This window comes from Atractosteus spatula, chromosome 17 (genome assembly GCF_055471065.1).
Source record: "Atractosteus spatula isolate fAtrSpa1 chromosome 17, fAtrSpa1.hap1, whole genome shotgun sequence".
Classification (NCBI taxonomy): domain Eukaryota; kingdom Metazoa; phylum Chordata; class Actinopteri; order Semionotiformes; family Lepisosteidae; genus Atractosteus; species Atractosteus spatula.
In genome coordinates, this window is record NC_142722.1 from 6589805 (window position 1) to 6610700 (window position 20896).

A 20896-nucleotide genomic window follows, 5' to 3' on the forward strand; every position below is an offset into this window, starting at 1 on the left:
ACGAGGTCTTGGCCCGTGAATACAGATGGCCCTATTTATCCTTGTGTTGTAATCATAAGACACGCTTATTTTAGGGAAATGTACTACTCGAATCTGTATTCTTGAGTATTTCCCAGCTTCTAATTACAGGTTCCTCCTGTAATTCCTCCTGTTGAATAAATAAAGCAAACGGACGTTCTTTCAAGATCCCTTATTTTGGCCATCCGTCCTCCCCTCCTTCTATTTTACTGCCCATTGTGGAGTCTCCAGTTCAACGTTTTAGGTGTGTTCCCATGAGCCAAAGATAACTGATCACTGATGGCCACAATTGAGCTTTCTGCAATATCCCACTAACATACTGCCAAGCTGACTTCCTCTTCTACCTCATGTACACACACCCCACACCCCAGCCAGAGTAGACACCACAACCACCGCTGCCAGGTTCAGAAGGCTTTGTTGTGTCTATCAGGATGGTTTTGATGTGTTTTTTTTACTTCTCTTATCATGCGAGAGAACATCTGCTTTGTAAACTAGCTGATTAGCTGCTCTCTGAGGGAACCAAGTCCACAATGTAGCCAAAAACATTACAACACAATTTCCACTTCTGCTCATAATCAATGCTAACTTACAGATCCTGGAATGTCTGCTGTTTGAGGACGCTGGATCCATTTTAGGATGAACACCCTCATAAATACATGTTTCCATTTTGCGCCACTTATTTCAATGATTTTCCGTACAGGGTTTCGTACAGCAGCTCATCAGTTGGAAATTATAATGCACTTTGCCCGTTTTAAAGTTATTTTTTTTAAATTAAAGAAAACTTCCTTCCGAAAAGCACATATGCAGTCATTCACCAGCTTTTACTTCACCTAGCAACCAGGCAAAGACACAAAACAACTATGGAAAAGATTAGGTGGTCTTACAGTGTTCTTCATTCATTGATAAGTGTACTTTGCTCATTCATTTTTTTTCTCTCTGAATCCCACTAACTTCCCCTAGTGAAAGTGGCCTGGGATCCTGCATGCTGCTCTTCACTTTGTGGGTTAGGAGTTGTGAGAGACTGGCAGAAAAATTGCAATGACAGAAAGACATTTAATGCACAATTTACTGTACAGTGTGCATGGTAATTGATAATAGTCCATACATTTTGCAGTATGACAAATTAATCCTCCAGCCCAAAAGCACTAACAGCAAGCAATCCTACGAGTCTCCAGTGACATTTCTTTACGATTGCTTTAATACCAGCTCACGTACACCCATTCTGTAATCATCATGCAGGATAAAAAAATATATATAGTGCAGATTTAAAATGTAATGAGGTTTGACTTTTTACAAAGGGAGTCACTCTCTGTGCTATATGGCTTCTCCTCTAATACATGCTGCATGCCATATTGATAAAATTTCTCCTCCATGTCTTAAAGTGAAGAAACAATGAAAACGCACAGCTTTTTAGCATGATTTCATTCATGCTTCATACAAGGCCAGACCCAGAGTTGGAGCTGTTACCATCATGGGCATCAGAAGAATAACTAAAATCGTCTTTTCTAGCACAGTGATCATGCTGTTCTTGTAAAGCATTCCGGAGATACAGCATTGTGTAACTGCTGCAGCCATACATTACTACAAAACACATCCAGACTCAGACCCTCGCTGCAAAGATTACCACAGAGATTGATCAAAAATTAGCAGACGACAGCAAGATTCTTATCTGTGTCATCGTTTGATCTGCTATGTGCAACTTTTACTAGTTTTTGTCGTCCACCAGAGTCTTCTTCATTGTCTGGACTTAGTGATCAAATAGAAAATTGGTACATTGTTTGACTTGTCTTTCTGCTGATTGGCTGCCTAGTAGCACACTTGAGTCAGGACGTACAGATTGTGGCTCCAGCGTTGGACCAGTTTGGGCATTAGTGCTAACTAATGAGGCATGAAGCCCTGATCCTCTAATCTTGCAAACTGCACACAGGACAACAGGCAACAGTGCCAGGAGTGATGTCACATCCTTTGACTCGACAAATGCAACATTTCACCCCCCCAAAATCAAAGAAAAGCAGGCTCTAAATAAGTCAGAAAAGCAGCAATCCACTAATTCATTCCATAAGAACTCTCCAGTAAAAATCTAGAAGTTAATGGATTGGAGCTTAATTGCATGGCCTTGCAATAAAATTGATTCTATGATTCCCCATTTCTGGTCACTTGTTTTACAAATGTTCACAAGTGGCCCTGAGCATTTGAAATTAATTAAAGCAAAAATGAATTGTTGCAAATGTGAGCAAGTCATAAAGGTTAAGCTCCCAGATTTGACATTTTTTTCTGGTCTAGCAATTAATGTTATCTTATATTTAATAACATTAAACTAATCTTCTCTTCCATTTAAGTGGACCAGAATGATCAGTCTTGCCCAAACTCACTCCTACAAATAATGAGCAATATGCAACTGGGACTTAATTAATCTCTTAAATGCATTACAGTAGCAAAGAGCTGGTAAACTGGTTGAGTTTAAAGTGGAAACCACACACAAAAACTAATATCCTGAGAGTAATCCAGAAATGTATGCGTCAGGAAATTAATATAAACACAGGTAATATAAACCTTCACCCCAGAGAGGATTAAAATGTCATTTAATTTATTTAACTGACAATTCTGGCACCAATTTCCTTAAAATGAATCGGAACTTTAGCAAGGAAGGAATTGACTGTTTTTATTAAAATTGAAAGAGTGTAACAGAAGGAATAATGGACTTGTGTGTTTTTGTATATGTATGTTTTTTCCCCTAATGTAAAGGTTTTCATTCTGCCATAGGAACATCTGGGTTAACAGTTAATAATAGAGCCTCTCAGACACAGTGCTCTTTTGAGTCTAATATTTCTCATTTACATTGCAGGGGAAAAACATTATATCCTACAATCCATCTGCAATCTGGGGGCTTTTCACTTGACAGTTATACATGATTACAACTTTCCCTTTAAACTTCCATTTAAAAAAAATAATAGATCAACCATCAGAATAAACCCTACTGCCTTTCAAAATACAACCTGAAAACCTGCTGTGTTTTTGAAAGGAAAGCTTGACCAATGTAATTTAGGTAGTAGGGTGACTATACGGCAGCTCAGGACTGCCACAAACAAGACTCCCACTTAAAAATGGATACACACAGAAAGCTCTTCCTAAATCCAGCAGATGACCTAGCATTTCTCCTTAAACGTGGCACAGTGTCTCTCCTCTACTGCAGCAGATGGAGAACAATATTACAATAGAATATATTAACTCGTTCAAATTTTTTATTTCAAATTTGTCCCACAGGAAGAACCACTGGCCACTGGAAGTGAGATGATGGTGTCAATGAACACCGTATGGTGCTTAAGAAAGCTTTGCATGAGTGACAACACACCATGTGTATTTTGCAAGAAAATCTATTCATCTTCCAGCCCAAGTATTCCCTACAGGGAACCAGCTTGTCTGAAAGCATGACATCCAAATATATTTTTATCTTTAATGCTGCAGCAGCACATATAAAAATTCTTGGAAAGGTTTAGATAATTATTCCGTGTTCAAACTGTACCTTTTTTAACACTAGATCTTTCTGCTCCCGAAAATACAAAGGTATGCAAAATAAATCCTCTTCAACTGTTTTAAATTGAGCACCAGAGAATACACCTGTGATCTATTTTTCAGATTCTGAATCTGTTAAATCAATAATCAAAACCTTGTAAAGTTCATTGAATTCAATGAAAATTGTTTTAAATGAAATTACACGGAAACTGACAGCATCCACATCTGTCTCAATAAGCAATAATGTTTACCTTGTTACAAGGAAACAGTGAGGAAACGCAGTAAGAATATTAATTACAAAATACTGTATAAAAGGCACTTCCAGGCAATAAACAACATTTGGAAATTAATAGTGCTGAGAATGTTAACGTACATTTGATTAAACCGTTAAAGAACACTCCAGAGACTACAGGATTTCTATAACAGAACAGAAAGGGTACAACAGCACTCATGAGATAATAAATTTAAGTGCTTTATTGGGGGGTGTGCTGGGCAGATGCTTTTCAAATAAAATAGGCTCAGAAGTGTGAAAATGTAATACCACTTATCAGACAACTCCAGACAAACACACTCAGAAACCACAAAGCTGGGTAATTAGCATGATCTATTCTTTACCTTATGGTTTATTACTTAAGACTTACTTTGTTTTGCTGCCTGTCTTTTATCTGTGACACATATATTGTCAGAGATAAACAGAAACCCCTCTCTAGCCTTTTCAAAAGCATCCCATGTATTTGTAAAAGGCTATATTACCCGATACTGTGTTCCTTTCTTTCTACTACAGAGGAGAAATACATAATGAAATTTAAAAAAAACACCCAAAAAGATAAAGAAGAATGGGTGAGAAGCTCACTCCTTCACCTCTGAAGATATCTTCAAAACTATTATGTTTCTCATTTTACGGAAAGGAGATGTCTCCTGGCACCTTTAGCTACCAGCAGCATCTATCCATTATAATTTATCACCATAACAACCGCTACATGCATTTCAAGTCTAAATGATCCATTCCAGAGCTCGTCGTCTTTCAGAAATCAGACCCAGTTCTCCGTCTCCCTCAGCCAGGGCACTTGGCCGGACTGCAGTTGGTACTTTTCCCAAGAGATTCTCATGGGAATCCCAGCATGCCATGCAGAACAAGCCAAGAGATTTTTACACACAGCAGCAGTTGGGTTCAGTTCAGGCAGCCTTGCACAAGCGATCCCAGGAGCCGGCAGTGCAGTGCACCAAGACAGAGCACCGACTCAAATCCAGCTCTTCCTACACACATATGTTCAAATTAAAGAATTAGGTGATCATGAGATTTCAATCACAGGTATCGATGTCCTGCATATTACAGAGCATTCTATAGCAGTGAGGCGGAAAAAGTCATGCAATGTGAGCCCACAGGCATTTTGCTTCACATAAATTACTTTCGTTAATAAAGACAAAAAAAGCTGAGCTAGTTCTGACCTTTAAGTTTACGAACTCGGCGGACTCCACCACCCCATCTGAAAACTAGTCAAAGAATTCCGTAAAGACAATAATCCAACTCTGCTATGAAACATGAATGCAGTATGTAAAGCCTTATCTCACTGTCAAACCAAAGAAGAGGCTAAATAATAAGAGTTAATACTAAAAAAAAAAGTCAGAAAACCCACTTTGCACAAAAAATAGATATATGTTAGCTAACAAATTAACTGCAGAGCACCAAAACTTTAAGACTCTACATATTTTAACCTGATGAAACATTTGCAAGAGTTATTTTAAAAGCTCTAACTCTGGTCTAATTTAGGGCTGTACAGTGGCGCGGTGGCTAGCGGTAGCATTAATATGCCAGCATAGTTAGCGTTAGCATTGCTGGAGCTCTGGGATCAATTCTGGACCTTGTTGGCTATCTGCATGGAGTTTGCATGTTCCTGCCCATATTCCTCTGGGTGTGCCCATTTCCTCCTAGTCCGAAGATGCACTGGCAGGTCAACTGACTATGTGTGTGCGCCCCGCGATAGACTGGCGTCCTGTCCAGGGTATACCCTGCCTTGAGCCTGTTGCTTGCCAGGATAGGCTCTGGCTCCCCAACAGCCCTCTACTGGATAAAGCAGTTAGATAATGGATGGGTGTACCAACTTAAGCAACTCTAGCTTGTACTTAGTCGATCACTGGATAAATGAATCGTCATAACCTCTCCATTGTAGTGATCTCTTTTAGAATGCAATCAGACAGAACAGTCTTGTTCACTGAGACTACAGCAGTACGTGCACTATTCTTACAGGTGTTGTGGACAGCGTTAATTTCAGCGCCAATGCGGGAATCTATAAAAGCACAATCCACCATCCCTTACCAGAAAGTCACTCACTCTTAGCAAGAGTCATGGCACCCAGTGTCTATCATGAAAGTGCAGGGCACATGCTGAGAACAGATCTTGAATGGGAAGCTGTTTGTTCCAGGGTGCACACACAACAATACACCAACCAACCCAGCCAGCATGGCTTTGAGAGGTGGGAGGCAACTGGAGCACACAGAGAATACCCACACAGACACAGAAAGAACATGCAGACTCCACACAGAAGGCTCCCCAACCCAAAATCAAAGCCAGGACCAAAAGCTGTGAGGCGGCAGTGTTAAACAGCCATGCCATGACAGTGTACCACTGCTGCTGAAATTATGCAGTGCAACTTTAGTTATTCCATTAGAAAATGAATTTGGTTCCCAGCCCTCACCAAGCATAGATGTAGAATTAAACTGCAAGGAGAAAATCCTAATCTCCCTCATCTTCCATCTGTCGCAAGAATCTGTCTCCATCTGCAGCTCAGTCCTGTCCCCATTTGGAGAGAGCAAAGGTCTTCACATGAAAAGGCCACACAAAGATTTCAAGGAAGCAAAAAGCTAAAAATAACAGCTGGTCCTTAAGTGTATTACCTAGCTAGTCAACTCACAAACGGGTATTTATTAAAGAACAGTATAGACAAAATGCCAGTCAGAGGCCAATGAAAATTTTAGAAGGACACATCCTTCTTTACCAAACTTAATTTACAAAAAGACACTTGAATTTTATATTGAATCCACAGAAACCAAATCTTTCACATGACTCAAAAAATGCAGGATCTCCAGTAAGGTTTTAATACTAAATTAACAAAAACCACAAAGGAATTTTGGGCTATTCAGGACAGTTCGTTACAAAAGTACAACCCCTACAGTAGCTACAGTAAGACATTATTTAATAATGAATGCATGGGACAGGTATTGTAGGAATGTAAAACAGGCAATACCTATTCATAAGGCCCAGTGACTTACAGTGTAATCTCAATAGTTGTTATCTACAATAAGGTTGGCTGTAGTGTTTACTCCATTGTAGGTCAGCCCACTTGCCATTTTTGTGTTCAGGTGCAGCAGAAGGCACTTCAGGAGTAATCATCCTCCAGACTCATTGATATACACATGAAATCTTTTCCCGTTTAATGAATGAAAGTAAGCAGCACTCTAAACAGGTAAGGCTGCCCACCACCATAGCAACAAGAGTCTTTCATTTCCATCCCACGCACCATCAGCTACACATTTTCCATCAAAATGATTGTTCTCTCTATTGCATGGACAGATTAGGATTAGAGCTCTATCCGGTAACGTTCATCTGAAAAAAACGCTTTTCCCCAAATGCTGTCTGTGGGAATAAAATTCAAAAACAGATGCAGACAGGTCTTGGCTTAAAATAAAGTAAAACCATCTAACTTCCTCAAACACCAGTGCACTTTGTCCAACAAGCAGAGCCCTGTGTCCATATACAACATCTTAATTGACAGTCACAAATTCTCCATGGTGTGCACCAAGCAGACAAGAGTCTCACACATTGTTACAGTTGCTTGAGGGCAAAGATTCCCACATATATTTCTAGTCTGAAGTCTTATGCTTTACAATGAGCAACCAGATACATTCCAAGGATTAAGGGAATGTCCAACTGGACATTGATTTGGCACTGACAAATCAACCCAGCGCATTTCTTCTGAATCAATAGTGAAACACAAACCAGAGGGCACCAAGTGGTAACTGCTAGGATATGCATTAAAAACTGAGAATAGGAGCCATTTCTTTACCCAAAGGGGAGTGGGAGTATGGAACAGGTTAGCCAGCCATGTTGTTGACACCATTACCCAAGATTCTTTTTAAAAAAATGGCTCGATCAATTAACTCCTAAAACGCAAACGACCCCAACGGGCCAGATGACCTTCTCCCATTTGTAACCTTTTAAGTATCTTAAATTGCACAACTTTGGATCTCGGGATGACTTCCCTTTGGGCTGCCTAGAAAAGAACAGGCCAAACGGGAACACATCTTCAAGTGACATGCAGGTTATGCAACTGGCAGTTAGCTCCAGGTTTTGATCTAATCAAAGCCCTAGACGCACTAAGAGACAAAGCTAGCTGTTCTTATACCGTTAATTTCAGCTTACTTCAAACCATCCTTTGTGGAACAGACGAGACACGAGCATCCTCTTTAGTTTCTATTACTTACGTATTTCCCTGAGCAATCTATATTTAGCTATAAGCTTGACACCCCTAATCGAATATGTTCTAAATACTCCAAAGATCTCCTTATGGCTAATTTTGAGAAAAACATCTAAAGGTCTGGTTGCATGCTAACCCATTAATACACCCACTCATGGAGCAAGCTTCTATAGTAGTGAGATACAGTGAGAACAGGCTATCAGAATATCCATCTGGATACACTGCACATTAATGTGCTGAACCTAACAACAGTGCAGTCTAGTGTTCTCATTGGTGGAGAAAGCATGATTATTTTCTCCCTGTTTATGGCTTGTGCCATCTTTAAAAAAAACGTGACTTACAATCCCTGTACTGGTTACACAACAAATTTACAACATGAGAAAACATTTGTTGAGAGCCAAGAATTTAACATACAAATGAGTGCATTGTTTAAAACATGCAAAATTATAAAATATTTACAATGCTTGCACTGGGGAGTACATCAAACGGCATGAAGACTCCCACACTTGGCAAGCAAGGCGATGATATTTTTGCTTTAAACAAGATACAAGGAGGCCCTTAACCCTGGAGCAAAGAAACGTCTCATAAAATACCCGTTGATCCAAACAAGCCTGTTTAGCCAAAATATCCAGTGCTGGACATATAAGCTAAGTAAGAATTTGTAAATTTGTAACATTCAGCAAGGAAACTGTCCAGGGCTGTACTGAACAACTGCCTGGACTAAGGGGAAAAAGAGAAAATATCATTGTACTATATTGTTAGCCACAATTTCATGTGAAGACAATGCAGTTACAGTGGACCACTAATCTGATTATGTCGAGGAACGTCAGTTCATTGCTACTTAGAATATGACTTCTAAATGCTGTTGGATAATTTCCTACTACTATATCCTAGAGTGTCTCTGCTACATACAAGACCCCACTTCAGTTTAGTAATGTGGTCAAAGAAACTGCTTAATGCTGGCACTCCTCAATTTTAGGATAAAATTCAATAATTACAACCTATAACTTCTGCTGGAAATTGAATACAGTATTTTAATTTTAGTTTTTTTTTGGTCCAAATATCTCAGATAAGCCATTTAACAAACATCAGCCTCTTCAATGAAAGGTTGCAGATAACTATAATTTTAAAACCACAGTATTCAAAGGATACTGTGTAGGATTTCATAATTCTAACTCTGGTGTACATTGAAATTTCAAAAGGAACATCTGCATTAAGGCATTTTAGTATTTTAAAACTGGAAGACTTATCTTTAAGCCATTATAAAAAACATGAGTATTCTGCATTTAGATGCTGAGCAACTGCCTCATGTTTCTTAATTATTCAATCCCACAAGGCTGCACAACTCTCTATTTATGCTTTCTACCCTATACCGACATTATAAGACAAAACAAAACAGCTGACCTGTTAGTAATGTTCCTTTCGGTAAGCCCATCTAGTTCTAGGAACAGTTACAACTTAAAACATAAGCACGGGCAGTAAATGTTTTTACTGTGGAGCATTAAAATTCTCTGGTTGTCTCTGATTTTCCTTAACCCCACCTGTCAGGAAGATATGCTGAACATGCACAAATCTCAAAGAACTGCATTGCATTAAAAACCAGCTTTAAGTACTGTTTGTATCTGACATGATATCCTAAACATAAAACACATTCTATATTTGTGCAAACCTATAATAACAGTTATAAAGGAGAGGAGGCCATTAGGCCTATCTAAATCAGTTTGGAGTTAGCAGCTAAGGGTTCCAGCTGTTTTCTGATGGACTCCAGGGTATTGGCTTCAACAACATGGCTGGGTAGCTTGTTCCCTGCTCCCACAACCCTTTGCGTGAAGACGTCCTTCCTCTTCACAGTTTTAAATGCATATCCACTTGGTTTCCAATTCCACTTGTGTCCCTGGAAGATTTTGAACACTTGCATCAGGTCCCCTCGCAAATCTTTTCTGTTCAAGGCTAAAAGGGTTTATTCGGCCTGCTAGTGTAGGATGTTCTTTTAAGCCCCAGAATATATCCGTTTGCTCTTCTCTGGACTGATTCCAGAGCAGCAATATCTGTTCAGTAAAGTATTGTGATATATACACAGATATTAGAGTTGCTTCCAATTTGCAGACAGGCCAGTGAGAGGTGAAGTCATTGTTCTTACTGTAATTGCATTTCTTTTTCTTTTCATTGTCATTAGATCCTGTGGATAAAATTCATCCCCACAATTAAAAAAAATGCTCTCCATGTACGGACGACCCCCCCGGACACACCCCATGCTGTAGAGGCTCAGAAAAGGAGTAACAAAATGCCCTGATTTGCAGATAACAAAAAAGACTTTCCAGGTTTGAGTTCACTTCAATTTGTTCATCTGTCCAATAGAAACAAGTCAAGGAAAACACAACAGCCTTTGAAAATGATTTCTTCTCACTTTATCTGGATCATAATTTCTGATCTGCAGCTCACAATGATTAAAAAGCAGCCACATAAGGCGTTCCATTGCAGTGACTTCTTTCAATCCGTACACCTGAAAGTTACAGTTATCTGACCCATCAGTTGTAAAAGTTAGACAATGTATTTAAATAGCGCCTTTCCTCTCAAATGATCCCACAGCACTTTATATAAAGGATGGGGTCCACTTTAACTATAGCTGAATATCACACAGCAGCCATTCTAGACCAGCAGACTGGGTGGAGGAGTAAGAAACTGCTTCACCACGTTAACCTAACTGAATTAAGGAGAACTAGAGGGAGGCCAGATTGTGCAGGCCCAGAGCAGATATTAATCAGGCTATCAGATATCGGGGCAGCTGTGCCCATGGCTGGAAGGTTGCTGGTTCACATCCCGTGGCCGGCAGAGGAATCCTACTCCGTTGGGCCCCTGAGCAAGGCCTTTAACCCCACTTGCTCCAGGGACGCCGTATAAATGGCTGACCCTGTGCTCTGACCCCAAGCTTCTCTCCCTGTCTGTGTGTCTCTTAGAGAGCAAGCTGGGGTCTGCAAAAAGACAAATTCCTAATGCTAGAAATTGTATATGGCTAATAAAGTGATCTTATCTTATCTTGATGTTAACACCCCAACACTTTCCAATAGTGCCATGGGATTTCTAATGACCAGAGCAGTCAAGACCTCAGTTTCAACATCTCATCCAAAGGAAAGCAGCTGCGAAGCACAGTGTCCCTTATTGTCATACTGGGGCACTGGTTTGGAAATTCTGGCCCAGACGAAAGAGTGCCACCTACTGGTCCACCAGCATCACTTACAGCAGCAACCTGGTTGTCCTTGGAGGTCTCTCATCCCAATACTGACACTGCCAGCCTTGCAGAGCCTCTGACACCTGGCTAGTCCAGGCTACAAGACAAGACCTCACCATCACGTGATGTAGGAAGCATCACAGAGATCAACCAATCTCATTATAAGAGCACTGAGGGATGTGGTGAGATTCTTACAAGAGCTTAAAAACCCAAAAGAAAATTACCATGTTTTCACTTAGTTAAGCAGGCAAAATGCAACTGAATATTTGATCTTGCATAGCTTTGCACAAAGATGGATACCCATAAATGCAACGTATAAATGTTTTCTATATCAGTAAAACACAACTGACATTCCCAGCGCTCTCACTGTTGCCTTGTCAGTTGACACCAGTCCATCACAAGGCCCACACACCAAGGCCCCAGACGCCAATTAACTTATCAGTATGATTCTGGACTGCGGGAGGAAACCCATGTGAACATGAGAAGACCATACAGACTCCACACCGATACCACCCCAGGTCCGGAATTGAACCCTGGGAGGTAGCAATGCTAACCACTGCACCACATATAAAATCTATTACACCAAAATACATACGATTGTAAAAATCTGAACACATCCCCAACAACAACCGGATCAACAACAGCATCGTTAACAACTTCCCCGTCTCTTGATAACTGGTGTGCCTCAATCCTTTAAAGAAGACAAATTAACTAGTATTAGTGGGCACTTCTCCTAATCCAAATGAATCGGGAGCCGAGAAAATAGTCGCCCGGAATATGCTGACCAGTCGCTGCCCCGGCAACATTAAACAGCTCCTGGTTCACAGCAGAAATCCGGCAGATCCTAGATGAACTGAGCCGTGGTGCCCAGCACATGCAAATGAAACTAATTTCCAGGCAACAAAAAGTCTTGCAACGGATATGACATCTCCAGACTCTCTTCTTGTTCTGCTGAGTAGCTCACAATAATCCATTACGTTTCACGATAAAAAAAATGCATTGTGTGAAACAGACCTTTTTTTTACTAATTTACTGCTACTATCGAAGAGGACCTTGGGAAGTCGCGGCCTAGAGTAGCTCCGTGATCAGTATTTTTCTTTTCATAAAATCTGTGGTTTCATCTGTGTACCACAATTGGTGCTATGCTATTTCTGTTAAAGAGCTCCAAGTGGAACTAGCTACAAAGTTTCGCAAGTTACCGTTAACTCGATTCAAACGAGTTGTCCATATCATCAAACACCTTAGTTATTGCCTCAATCTAGTAAGTTTACAAACAAAAATGCAAAATAAACAACTAATACAACGTTTTTAGAGAAACAATTCCGCCGTCCACAGGAGAAAATCAGTTCTCTCCAGCTAGCACAAGGCGTAATACACTTATGACACTCCAGGAATACTTTAAGAAATACAATAACACAAGTGTGCCAGAATCACTAAGGCCTGGCTTGATCTCGAGAAAAATAACCCCTCATTCATCCAGTGCAACTACCGGCTAGCTGCGATAATGCTCACGGTAAACAGCAAAGCAGAACCGGCGAGGGCTTCTCATTCAAAGCTCCCCATCACTTTAACGAGCTGGCAAAGACACGCACGGATCTATGGAAACCTTCTCAAAACTTACGTGAAAACGAAGAATAAAGTAGTAGAGCCCACGAGAAGAGTAGCTGCAGTAGACACCGGGATGTATTTGGTGGGTTTAAATCTCTTTGCAGTGCTGTTGGGCATTCTGTAGTTTCCACATTCCTTAATTATTTATTCCAATCGGAGACGCAAATACGGAGATCCAATGTGATGTCTGCAGACGGGGCTATTTAGGCAAACCCGTCCCCCCCCCCTTTCCTGCTGCTAATGTAAAATACACACTCAGATCCAAAGATAGACAGAAATACGGCTCCCCACACCAGCACAAGCCTGAAAATCCCTCCCTTGTGATCCAGCCCACCGCTGAGGTCAGAACACCGCTGTAAGGTGGAGCTTTCACGTAGAAAAGGGCGTCTGAGACCACGGCCACAGATCTTCACATTAGCATACATAATATATGCTGCTGCCTTGCGAGAGCTGTATCCGTCTTTGTGAAGATTTTGTAGCGATGCCCGGCTTTGCATCGGAAAGTGCATGACATTTAAATCGACCACACTCACGTGGTGCCGCTTTACACGCTCAACGCTGGAGCGCCGCTGTACGTGTCTGAATCAGCCTTCTCCTGCTGATGGTATTATTAAAAGTGTGTGTGTGCTTTTAAAGCCCCGTCGGAGATCAGTTTTCAAGTACAAACCTTGGTCTTGAGACTATTTCAATGTAAAATGACAAGTGTCTTATGGTTATATCATTGTTTCCTGTCACTTGGCATGACTTACCGCGCTGTGCTGTGCTTCCTAGCACTCGATGCCCATATTTAAACATTGTACATCTAAGAAAAAAACTTTCACCTGTCGTTTTTAAGAGTTGACATATCGTTAGAAATATCCCCGATATTCTATAAGCGCACGGTGACGCTCTTTGTAACCGCGAGGAAAAGTCACCCTTCTTTCTTTATTATCAAAACAAAATGAGCATATTTGATAGATTGTGTCAAACACGTAGCAAACCGCACTAAAGCTATATGAAGATGTTCGAGCTCATACAGTACGTGCCCTCAGCACATTGTATGCTTCATGCTCCCCCTAGCGTTCAAAATGAAAATAACAATAGTAATTAAATTCGTGGAAACTCTGATAGCTACTCCTGAGCAACATATTTGAACTAAAGATGAATGTTTTATTTAGTTATACAAGAGTTAAAAGTCACAGCTAAGTAACACGTAAGAAACACCCACTGACCTGATACAGCGGAGTCCTGTCCAATAAACAAGCAGCATTACAAAATGATGTCATACACAACCAAAAACATTAAAATAAGTATATTTTTGAATATGAGGTGTGTAGGTTAAGCATTTAAGCGAAAAAAAAACACGTTTCGACGATTACCAAAGACCGTGTTTTGGCCTAGTGCAGTGATAATTCCTGATGGTCCAAACTGTTAGGTGTTATAGGCAGCTAACATCATCAACTGGTCAATTCTTGGAAAATAGTGGTAATACAGATTAGTATTAATACAATTAGGTGAACCTTTTAATGACTTGATTGTAATAAGTGTCCAGGGTGGAAAGGAAACCAGAAATATACTTCAGGGGCCAAAAGATATGTGTGCATAGATTCAGTTACAGATACGTGGAGGGAGAGAGGCGTGTGGCATTTGATCATAGAGTCTGAGAGATAATGTGCATTCTTAAACTGTCCAGTGGAAAGAAAATAGACGAGGATTTGGAAAATGGCTAAACTCGTGAATCCAAGGGTATACATGCTGTTGACTTGTGTTGAATGATTGTGTAGTTTTAATACCTGGTGTCAGCCTCTCACGTGTCTTGAGTAGTAACTGAACAGAATGAAAATTGTGGAAGATTCATGTTATAGTAAAGAGTTTAACAGAAAATCTGACTATTCTTTCTCGGTTATTCTATGTCTAAATCGCGTCCTAAAAAAACTATAGCAGGTTTTTCACCACAATCTGATTGCAGAATAAAAGCGCATGTTAATCTACATCTTTCGTATAGAAAATAGCTAGACTGTTGCGAATTCTCAGTATCAAAACCATCTTTCATTCTTTTCAGGCCACCCCTTTCGCGTTTCGTATTTCTGTATGTTTGTCCGAAGCGGGCACATGTATTGCAACCCGGTTTTCTATTTCCTAAGACGTTGTGCGAGTTCGTGTCTTGGTTTCGATTATTCTGAGGTGTGGGGTGTAGGTTTGTTACCGCGGTTTTTCCCCCCCGCTCACTTATTTCATCTGCTGTTTGCGCTCAGCGGACCCGAGCCGGTTTATCCTCAGCTAGTCGGTCTGTTCCTTTGTCGCTACAGTGCATCAGGTTTCGATTGCGACAGCAGTCTGGCGTCTTCGCCTTTTGTTTTCAGACCTGCGGCCGGGTTGTGTCGGACAGCATGTCGTTTAGGAGGGCTGTCACGCTGGTGTGCGGGCTCGCTGGCGGCTCAGCGGTGCTGGTAGCGGCGGCAGCAGCGGCGGACGCCCGGGGGACTTTCGGGGACACGGGAGCCCGGGAGAGCCCCAGAAAGTGGACGAGCTTGGCAGTGCTGCAAGCTGCTCAGACCTGGACGTCGGGGAACCAACACACCGTGCCGCCGAGTGGAAACGCCTGGGACCATAACTGGGATAAGTGCGTCCTGTTTTCAAGCGCCGAGTTACCATTGCCAGCGCACGTTTAGTCGGATTGAGGGGTTATAACGTTTGAAAGGCTTCTGCAGACACGTACGATGCGTGATGTAGATTATGGCCAAGCTCTAAGAAGTCTCATCGTCTTTAGCTAGAGTTTAATGAAGACAAAAAAGAATTATAAAAACTAACTAAATTAAAAAATATATATACAAAGTTAAAACATGGAACTTTTTATTGTTTAAACAAACGTTTGACTGCGGTGCGCAAGTTGAAAATACTTCCTACACTTGAAACACTACCGGTATTGAAACCGAAAGAAGCACATCATTAAAATCCCAATTTCTTATTAACTACATACACATCACATGAGAACAAATTCACATTTCCAACGGTAACCTGCCGAGAGCGTTCGTTTACTGGAGCAATTTTGAGTGAGCTACTTTGCTCTCTAGGATACAACATCACCTTCATCCTGGACTTGAACCCGTGTTGCTCCGGTCCAGAGCCCTAATCAAAACTGCACGATGCCACCCTAAAATTTAATGAGTACCAGTGACAGGAATCGATCCCACATGGGGCATACTGTACATCCACTGGGACTTAAACCCAAGCCCAAGCCTTTCCAGTTCCTTGGTCTAATCTGTTTCAGTTTTAACCTTAAATCGTGGATGTCTCTAGCTAGGAAAAATATAGAAAAATCACGTTACATAGAAAACGGAGAAAACAATGGAAAAAACTTATAAAAGAGCCATGTGTAGCAGTGGAATTATCCACAGAATCTTGTTTTTTTTCTCTGCTCACCTGGAGTTTAAATGACAGATTTAAGGCCAGAGGCGGAGTATGTTCAGGCTCAGTGGTCAGCTTTGCTGCCTGGCAGTGCTGGTTCAGTCCTGGACCTGGGGCGCTATCTGTGTGGAGTTTGTATGTTCTCCCCATGTTGGCGTGGGTTTTCTCTCACAGTCCAGAAACATGCTGGTTAATTGGCTCCAGGGACGTCCGGCCCTAGGTCTGTCTGTGTCTGTGTGTGCCTTCTGATGGACTGGCGTCCCGTCCAGGGAGTATCTCGCCCTGTGCCTGTTGCATGCTGGGATAGGCTCCACCCCGCAGTCCAGAGCTGGAAGAAGCGCTGAGAACATGGGTGGAGTGAGTGTCTTCCAAGGGACTGCTGTGTAATTCCTGCTGCTAAAACGGGTGTTTTCTTTTGTGTGTCCCCTGCTCTCCGCTACCAGGCGTGAGCCCCTCTCCCTTGTGAACACGAGGAAGAAAGAGAAGGAAGGCAGCGGCGAGGACCTGTCCACAGAGCTGGACAGCAACAAGCCCAAGGCCACGCGCCACATCTTGCTGATCCGCCACTCGCAGTACAATCAGAACGGCAGCGGGGACAGGGAGAGGACCCTGACGGCTCTGGGTACGCTGCCTGGCGGCCTTCTCTCTCCCAGCTGAGCTCCGAACGGCTGATGAGCGTGATCCGTCCACCCCGTGCCGAACTGCTTTTCCGATGGCGGGTCACATGGGAGCCGGAGCCTGTCCCAGCAAGCAGTGGGCCAAGGCAGGGCACACCCTGTCACAGGGCAGACTCGGGACACAGACACGCACACAGAGCCAATATTCCCAGAAGCCATGAGGTAGCAAGGCTGGCCCCAGCACCACCATACCACCCCATACTGGTGCTTTGTGGTCCAGGGGGAATAGCGCCACCTACTGGCATACCCACACCTCCTATAACCGCAACCTGGTTTTCCTTGGATGTTCAAAATGTCGAGACTGACGTGACTCACCCTTGCTGGGACTTGATGAGACATGTCTTGAAAAATAAGCTTTGTTACATTACATTATGCTAAAGTGTTATGTGTTACTCTAAAGCCCATCATGTGTTTTGCAGTACTAAAAACAAAAGCAATAGAATTTTGAGAGTTCAAATGTGAGCAGTTTAATCCTCTAATTTACAACTATGAACACTAGTTTCTGCTGATGAATTTGGCTTTCCAGAATCAGGGGTATAAGTCCTTGTAACAAAGTGAACTGCATAGTAATAAAGGGAGAATATACAGTATGTTGCATTTTTAAGGCTGTAGGTTGTGAATTGATGTATTGCCATGTGTTTTTACCATCTTGTATTCTAATCGGACTGTGCAGGTAGACAGCAGGCAGAATTGACTGGGCAGCGTTTGGCCGAACTGGGTCTGAAGTACGACGTCCTCATCCACTCTACCATGATGCGAGCCACAGAGACTGCTCAGATTATCAGCAAGTACCTCCCAGGTCTGCACACCTCTCACATTGGTATCCACTGAAAAGTACCTGTGATGTTTTCCTGAAGTCACTGTATATACCCTTTTCTCATACATGAATAATGAATAAATTTTATAAACACATTAAAATAAGGCAAACCTCGCATTAACCCCAATCCGGTGTGGTGGCTCTGTGGCTCAGGATCTGCGCCTGTGGCTGGGAGGTTGCTGGTTCGTATCCCGCGGCAGGCAGAGGAATCCTACTCCATTGGGCCCCTGAGCAAGGCCCTTAACCCTGACCCTGCGCTCTGACCCCCAAGCTTTTCTCCCTGTCTGTGTGTCTCGTGGAGAGCAAGTTGGGGTATGCGAAAAGACAAATTCCTAATCCAAGAAAATGTATATGGCTAATAAAGTCATCTTATCTCTCTTATCTTATTCCAATCTAAAGCCTAACGCAATCCCTACCCCAGCCCTAGCCTTAACCTAATCCCAAGCAAAATCCTAACCTTTTTTCGACCTTATCTGTGCCTATTCCTCCTGCAAAGCAAATCTCATCCCCAACACAGGTGAATTTCAATGCTGCAACCTACAGTAGTAACGGCTTGTCTACCTTGTTCAGGGGTTGAGAAGGTCAGCTGTGATCTACTACGGGAAGGGGCTCCTATCGAGCCAGTGCCTCCAGTCGGTCACTGGAAGCCTGAAGCTGTGGTAAGCACCCCCCAATTAACTAATTCCTTACATTTCTATAGCTCTTTTCCGGAGACTCCACTCAAAGCACTTTAGAGATAATGGGCTTCACCACCACCAGTGTAGCCCCCACCTGGATGACACAGCAGCAGGCAAGATGCTCCAGTATGCTCATCTACACCACCTATCAGCAGGCAGGAGAGCACAGTAATGAAGCTAATTCAGAGATGGACATGATTAGGTAAAGGCCAGGGGGAAATTTGGCCTGGACACAATTCTGCTGCTCCGGTTGCTGAGGAAAGAGATGTCAAGCTCCTGTTCAGTTCACAGTCGTCATTCGTTGCTTGCTTGTGCTAACAGCTAGACAACTGCTGAGTTTTACTTCAAGTCTTTGCTGTCTCAGAGTGCAGTTGGACAGTACCGGACAGAATCTTCTTTTCTCTTTAGGAATGGTCCGCTTTTATGTCAGATATTTAAAATGTTACATATAATGTTTAAAATGTACTGTATAAGGTCATCAAACTTCAAAAATCTGGAAAACTTAATGTTTATTCCCCAGTAGTGTTATTAGGATTCACAGCAGGTATTTAGTCTCCACAGCTTGTCCACTGAAAGCTGTTGAACTTTTCGGAATTTCATACATTTACCAGTATCTACAGTAAATGGTCCACTTTAATCAACATAAGTTCTTACTTTATAACAGCAGCTATCCAACTCGAACATCACAGGGTCTCTCATCTGACCCTGTTTTGGATTTTGCAGAAAATGCGGTTCACTTGTTTGATTTCTGACTCGCCTCTTTTAACCTGCTCCACTGATCTTAGCAGTATCACGAAGACGGAGCCCGGATAGAGGCAGCCTTTCGACGGTACATCCATCGCGCGGACGCCAAGCAGAAGGAGGATAGCTACGAGATCATCGTCTGCCACGCCAACGTCATCCGGTACTTTGTGTGTAGGTGCGTAACTGCTTCCGAGCTCAGAGACAGCTGGCCAAACTAGAGCAAAAATGAGAGGGTGTTAAAATGTTTCTTAGAAGCTGAGCAGCTGTCGCTGAATTAAAGTGGGTCATTTGTGGGTCTACATCCTTTTTTTTGAACAAATATTTTCAAATTTCTTGTTTCCACCAAAGATTCAAATTATTCTTTGGTAGCATTTTGAATATGTTAGAATTGCTCTTTCTTAGTCTCTGGTTTGAAATTCTTCAAGGATCCAATCCCCTTTGGAACTAGTTTCTTAAGGACACTTAACCAAGTACATCATTTTACTTTCCATTTCTATTTGACTTAGTTTTCAGGGGAAGTCTGTAAGAAAGTGCACATATTGTCATCGAGAGATGAGGATTATTCCTGAGACTATAAAAAGAGGTGTTTGTCACAGCATCACCTCCTACTTTACTTAGCTATAGCAGAATAACTGAAGAGCACCTCTCCATCAGAGGTGCTGTTTTTTTTATATAGGGATGCTATTGAATTACTTACCTTACTGCTAGGACACCCCTCTGTCGTTATTTTTTTTATCCAACAGATATTCACCTTGATTAAATGAAGGCCCACCACTAAGTCGTGGCTGAGGCCTGGCTTTGCGGCCCCTCTCCTTTCAGCGTGTGTCGCGGTCTGTTCTCAGCTGCGGACGCCCTGGGGTGCCGCTGTCCTAACGTGTTTTGTATTCCAGGGCTCTGCAGTTCCCCCCCGAGGGCTGGCTGAGGATGGGACTGAACAACGGTAGCATCACCTGGCTCACCATCCGGCCGAGCGGCAGAGTGGCCCTGCGGACGCTGGGGGACTCGGGGTTCATGCCCCCAGACAAACTAACTCGCTCCTGACACCGACACCCCCACTTCCCCAGGACATCAAACCTCGCCAGCTCTCTTCTGCGTCCATTCAGCGTTCGACCGAATAGGAAGCTTTAGCGCCTGAGCGTAGTGTCTTCTCTACTGTCAATTCTCCCACAGTGTCTTGGAAGATTGTGTAAATCTGCACAACTTTTTTTTTTTTTGATGATCCCTGTAGTGTATTTTGACATCTACAAAAATGGACAACCATGTGATACTATTTGTCTATTAACTCAGTTTTGTACAATATGATACAATGGACAGTACGCTTGGATACCTTGATCACGAGAAGCCATTGTATACAACCGGGACAGAGCAAGCAGCTGCAAGGGATGAGAACTGCTCTAAGATGGTATCAGTACTATAATAGAAGAAAAATCTTTTGAGGTATATTTTGAAAAGAAGAAAACCCAGAGCTATTAAAATTTACATCGCCTAACCCTTTTATATCTTCCAGAATGAGCACAAAGTAAAATAGAAACTGCCTGAAGAGGTGTTTGCTGCAGTATGTTGGATGTTAGCACCCTTTGTTTCTGGAATGTTTTAGCACAATAAAATTTGATGCATTTCCTCCCTTGGTTTATTTATGTTATATTTCTGAAAAAGGGTACTAAAGCGTGCTCCATGGTCCTTGACTGAAATCCACAAGGAGTTATTTAGTTCTCTACTGGTAACTGCCCTCTACAATACTGTCTCATAAA

General features: G+C 42.2%; 2 protein-coding genes across 3 annotated transcripts in view; one reads left to right on the forward strand and one right to left on the reverse strand.

Annotated features, from left to right (window-relative positions):
• Positions 1 to 13165, reverse strand: part of zdhhc8b (zDHHC palmitoyltransferase 8b) — an 80465-nt gene extending 67300 nt beyond the window's left edge. The window contains exon 1 of the mRNA XM_088936072.1: positions 12857 to 13165. Coding sequence (XP_088792198.1) covers positions 12857 to 12960 — 104 coding nt within the window. The 5' untranslated portion in view covers positions 12961 to 13165. The remainder of the gene's footprint in view (positions 1 to 12856) is intronic.
• A 1748-nt stretch (positions 13166 to 14913) lies between these two features.
• On the forward strand, positions 14914 to 20766 carry pgam5 (PGAM family member 5, serine/threonine protein phosphatase, mitochondrial). 2 transcript variants are annotated; one of them, XM_088936075.1, is made up of 6 exons: positions 14914 to 15445; positions 16674 to 16852; positions 17581 to 17706; positions 18295 to 18383; positions 19190 to 19320; positions 20036 to 20766. In XM_088936075.1, the coding sequence occupies exons 1-6, from the start codon at positions 15213 to 15215 to the stop codon at positions 20184 to 20186; spliced, it is 909 nt and encodes a 302-aa protein (XP_088792201.1). In that variant the 5' UTR covers positions 14914 to 15212; the 3' UTR covers positions 20187 to 20766. The 2 variants fall into 2 exon arrangements, with proteins under 2 accessions (XP_088792201.1, XP_088792199.1); XM_088936073.1 differs by having other exon boundaries at positions 14933 to 15445; positions 19187 to 19320.
• Positions 20767 to 20896: the final 130 nt, after the last annotated feature.

Excerpts from the sequence above, each read along its gene's own strand:
- pgam5 (XM_088936073.1), top strand. The coding sequence starts at position 15,213 with ATGTCGTTTAGGAGGGCTGTCACGCTGGTGTGCGGGCTCGCTGGCGGC. Across the intron at positions 15,446-16,673 it reads TGGGACCATAACTGGGATAA|GCGTGAGCCCCTCTCCCTTG; the intron begins GTGCGTCCTGTT and ends CTCCGCTACCAG. Across the intron at positions 19,321-20,035 it reads ATCCGGTACTTTGTGTGTAG|GGCTCTGCAGTTCCCCCCCG; the intron begins GTGCGTAACTGC and ends TTTGTATTCCAG.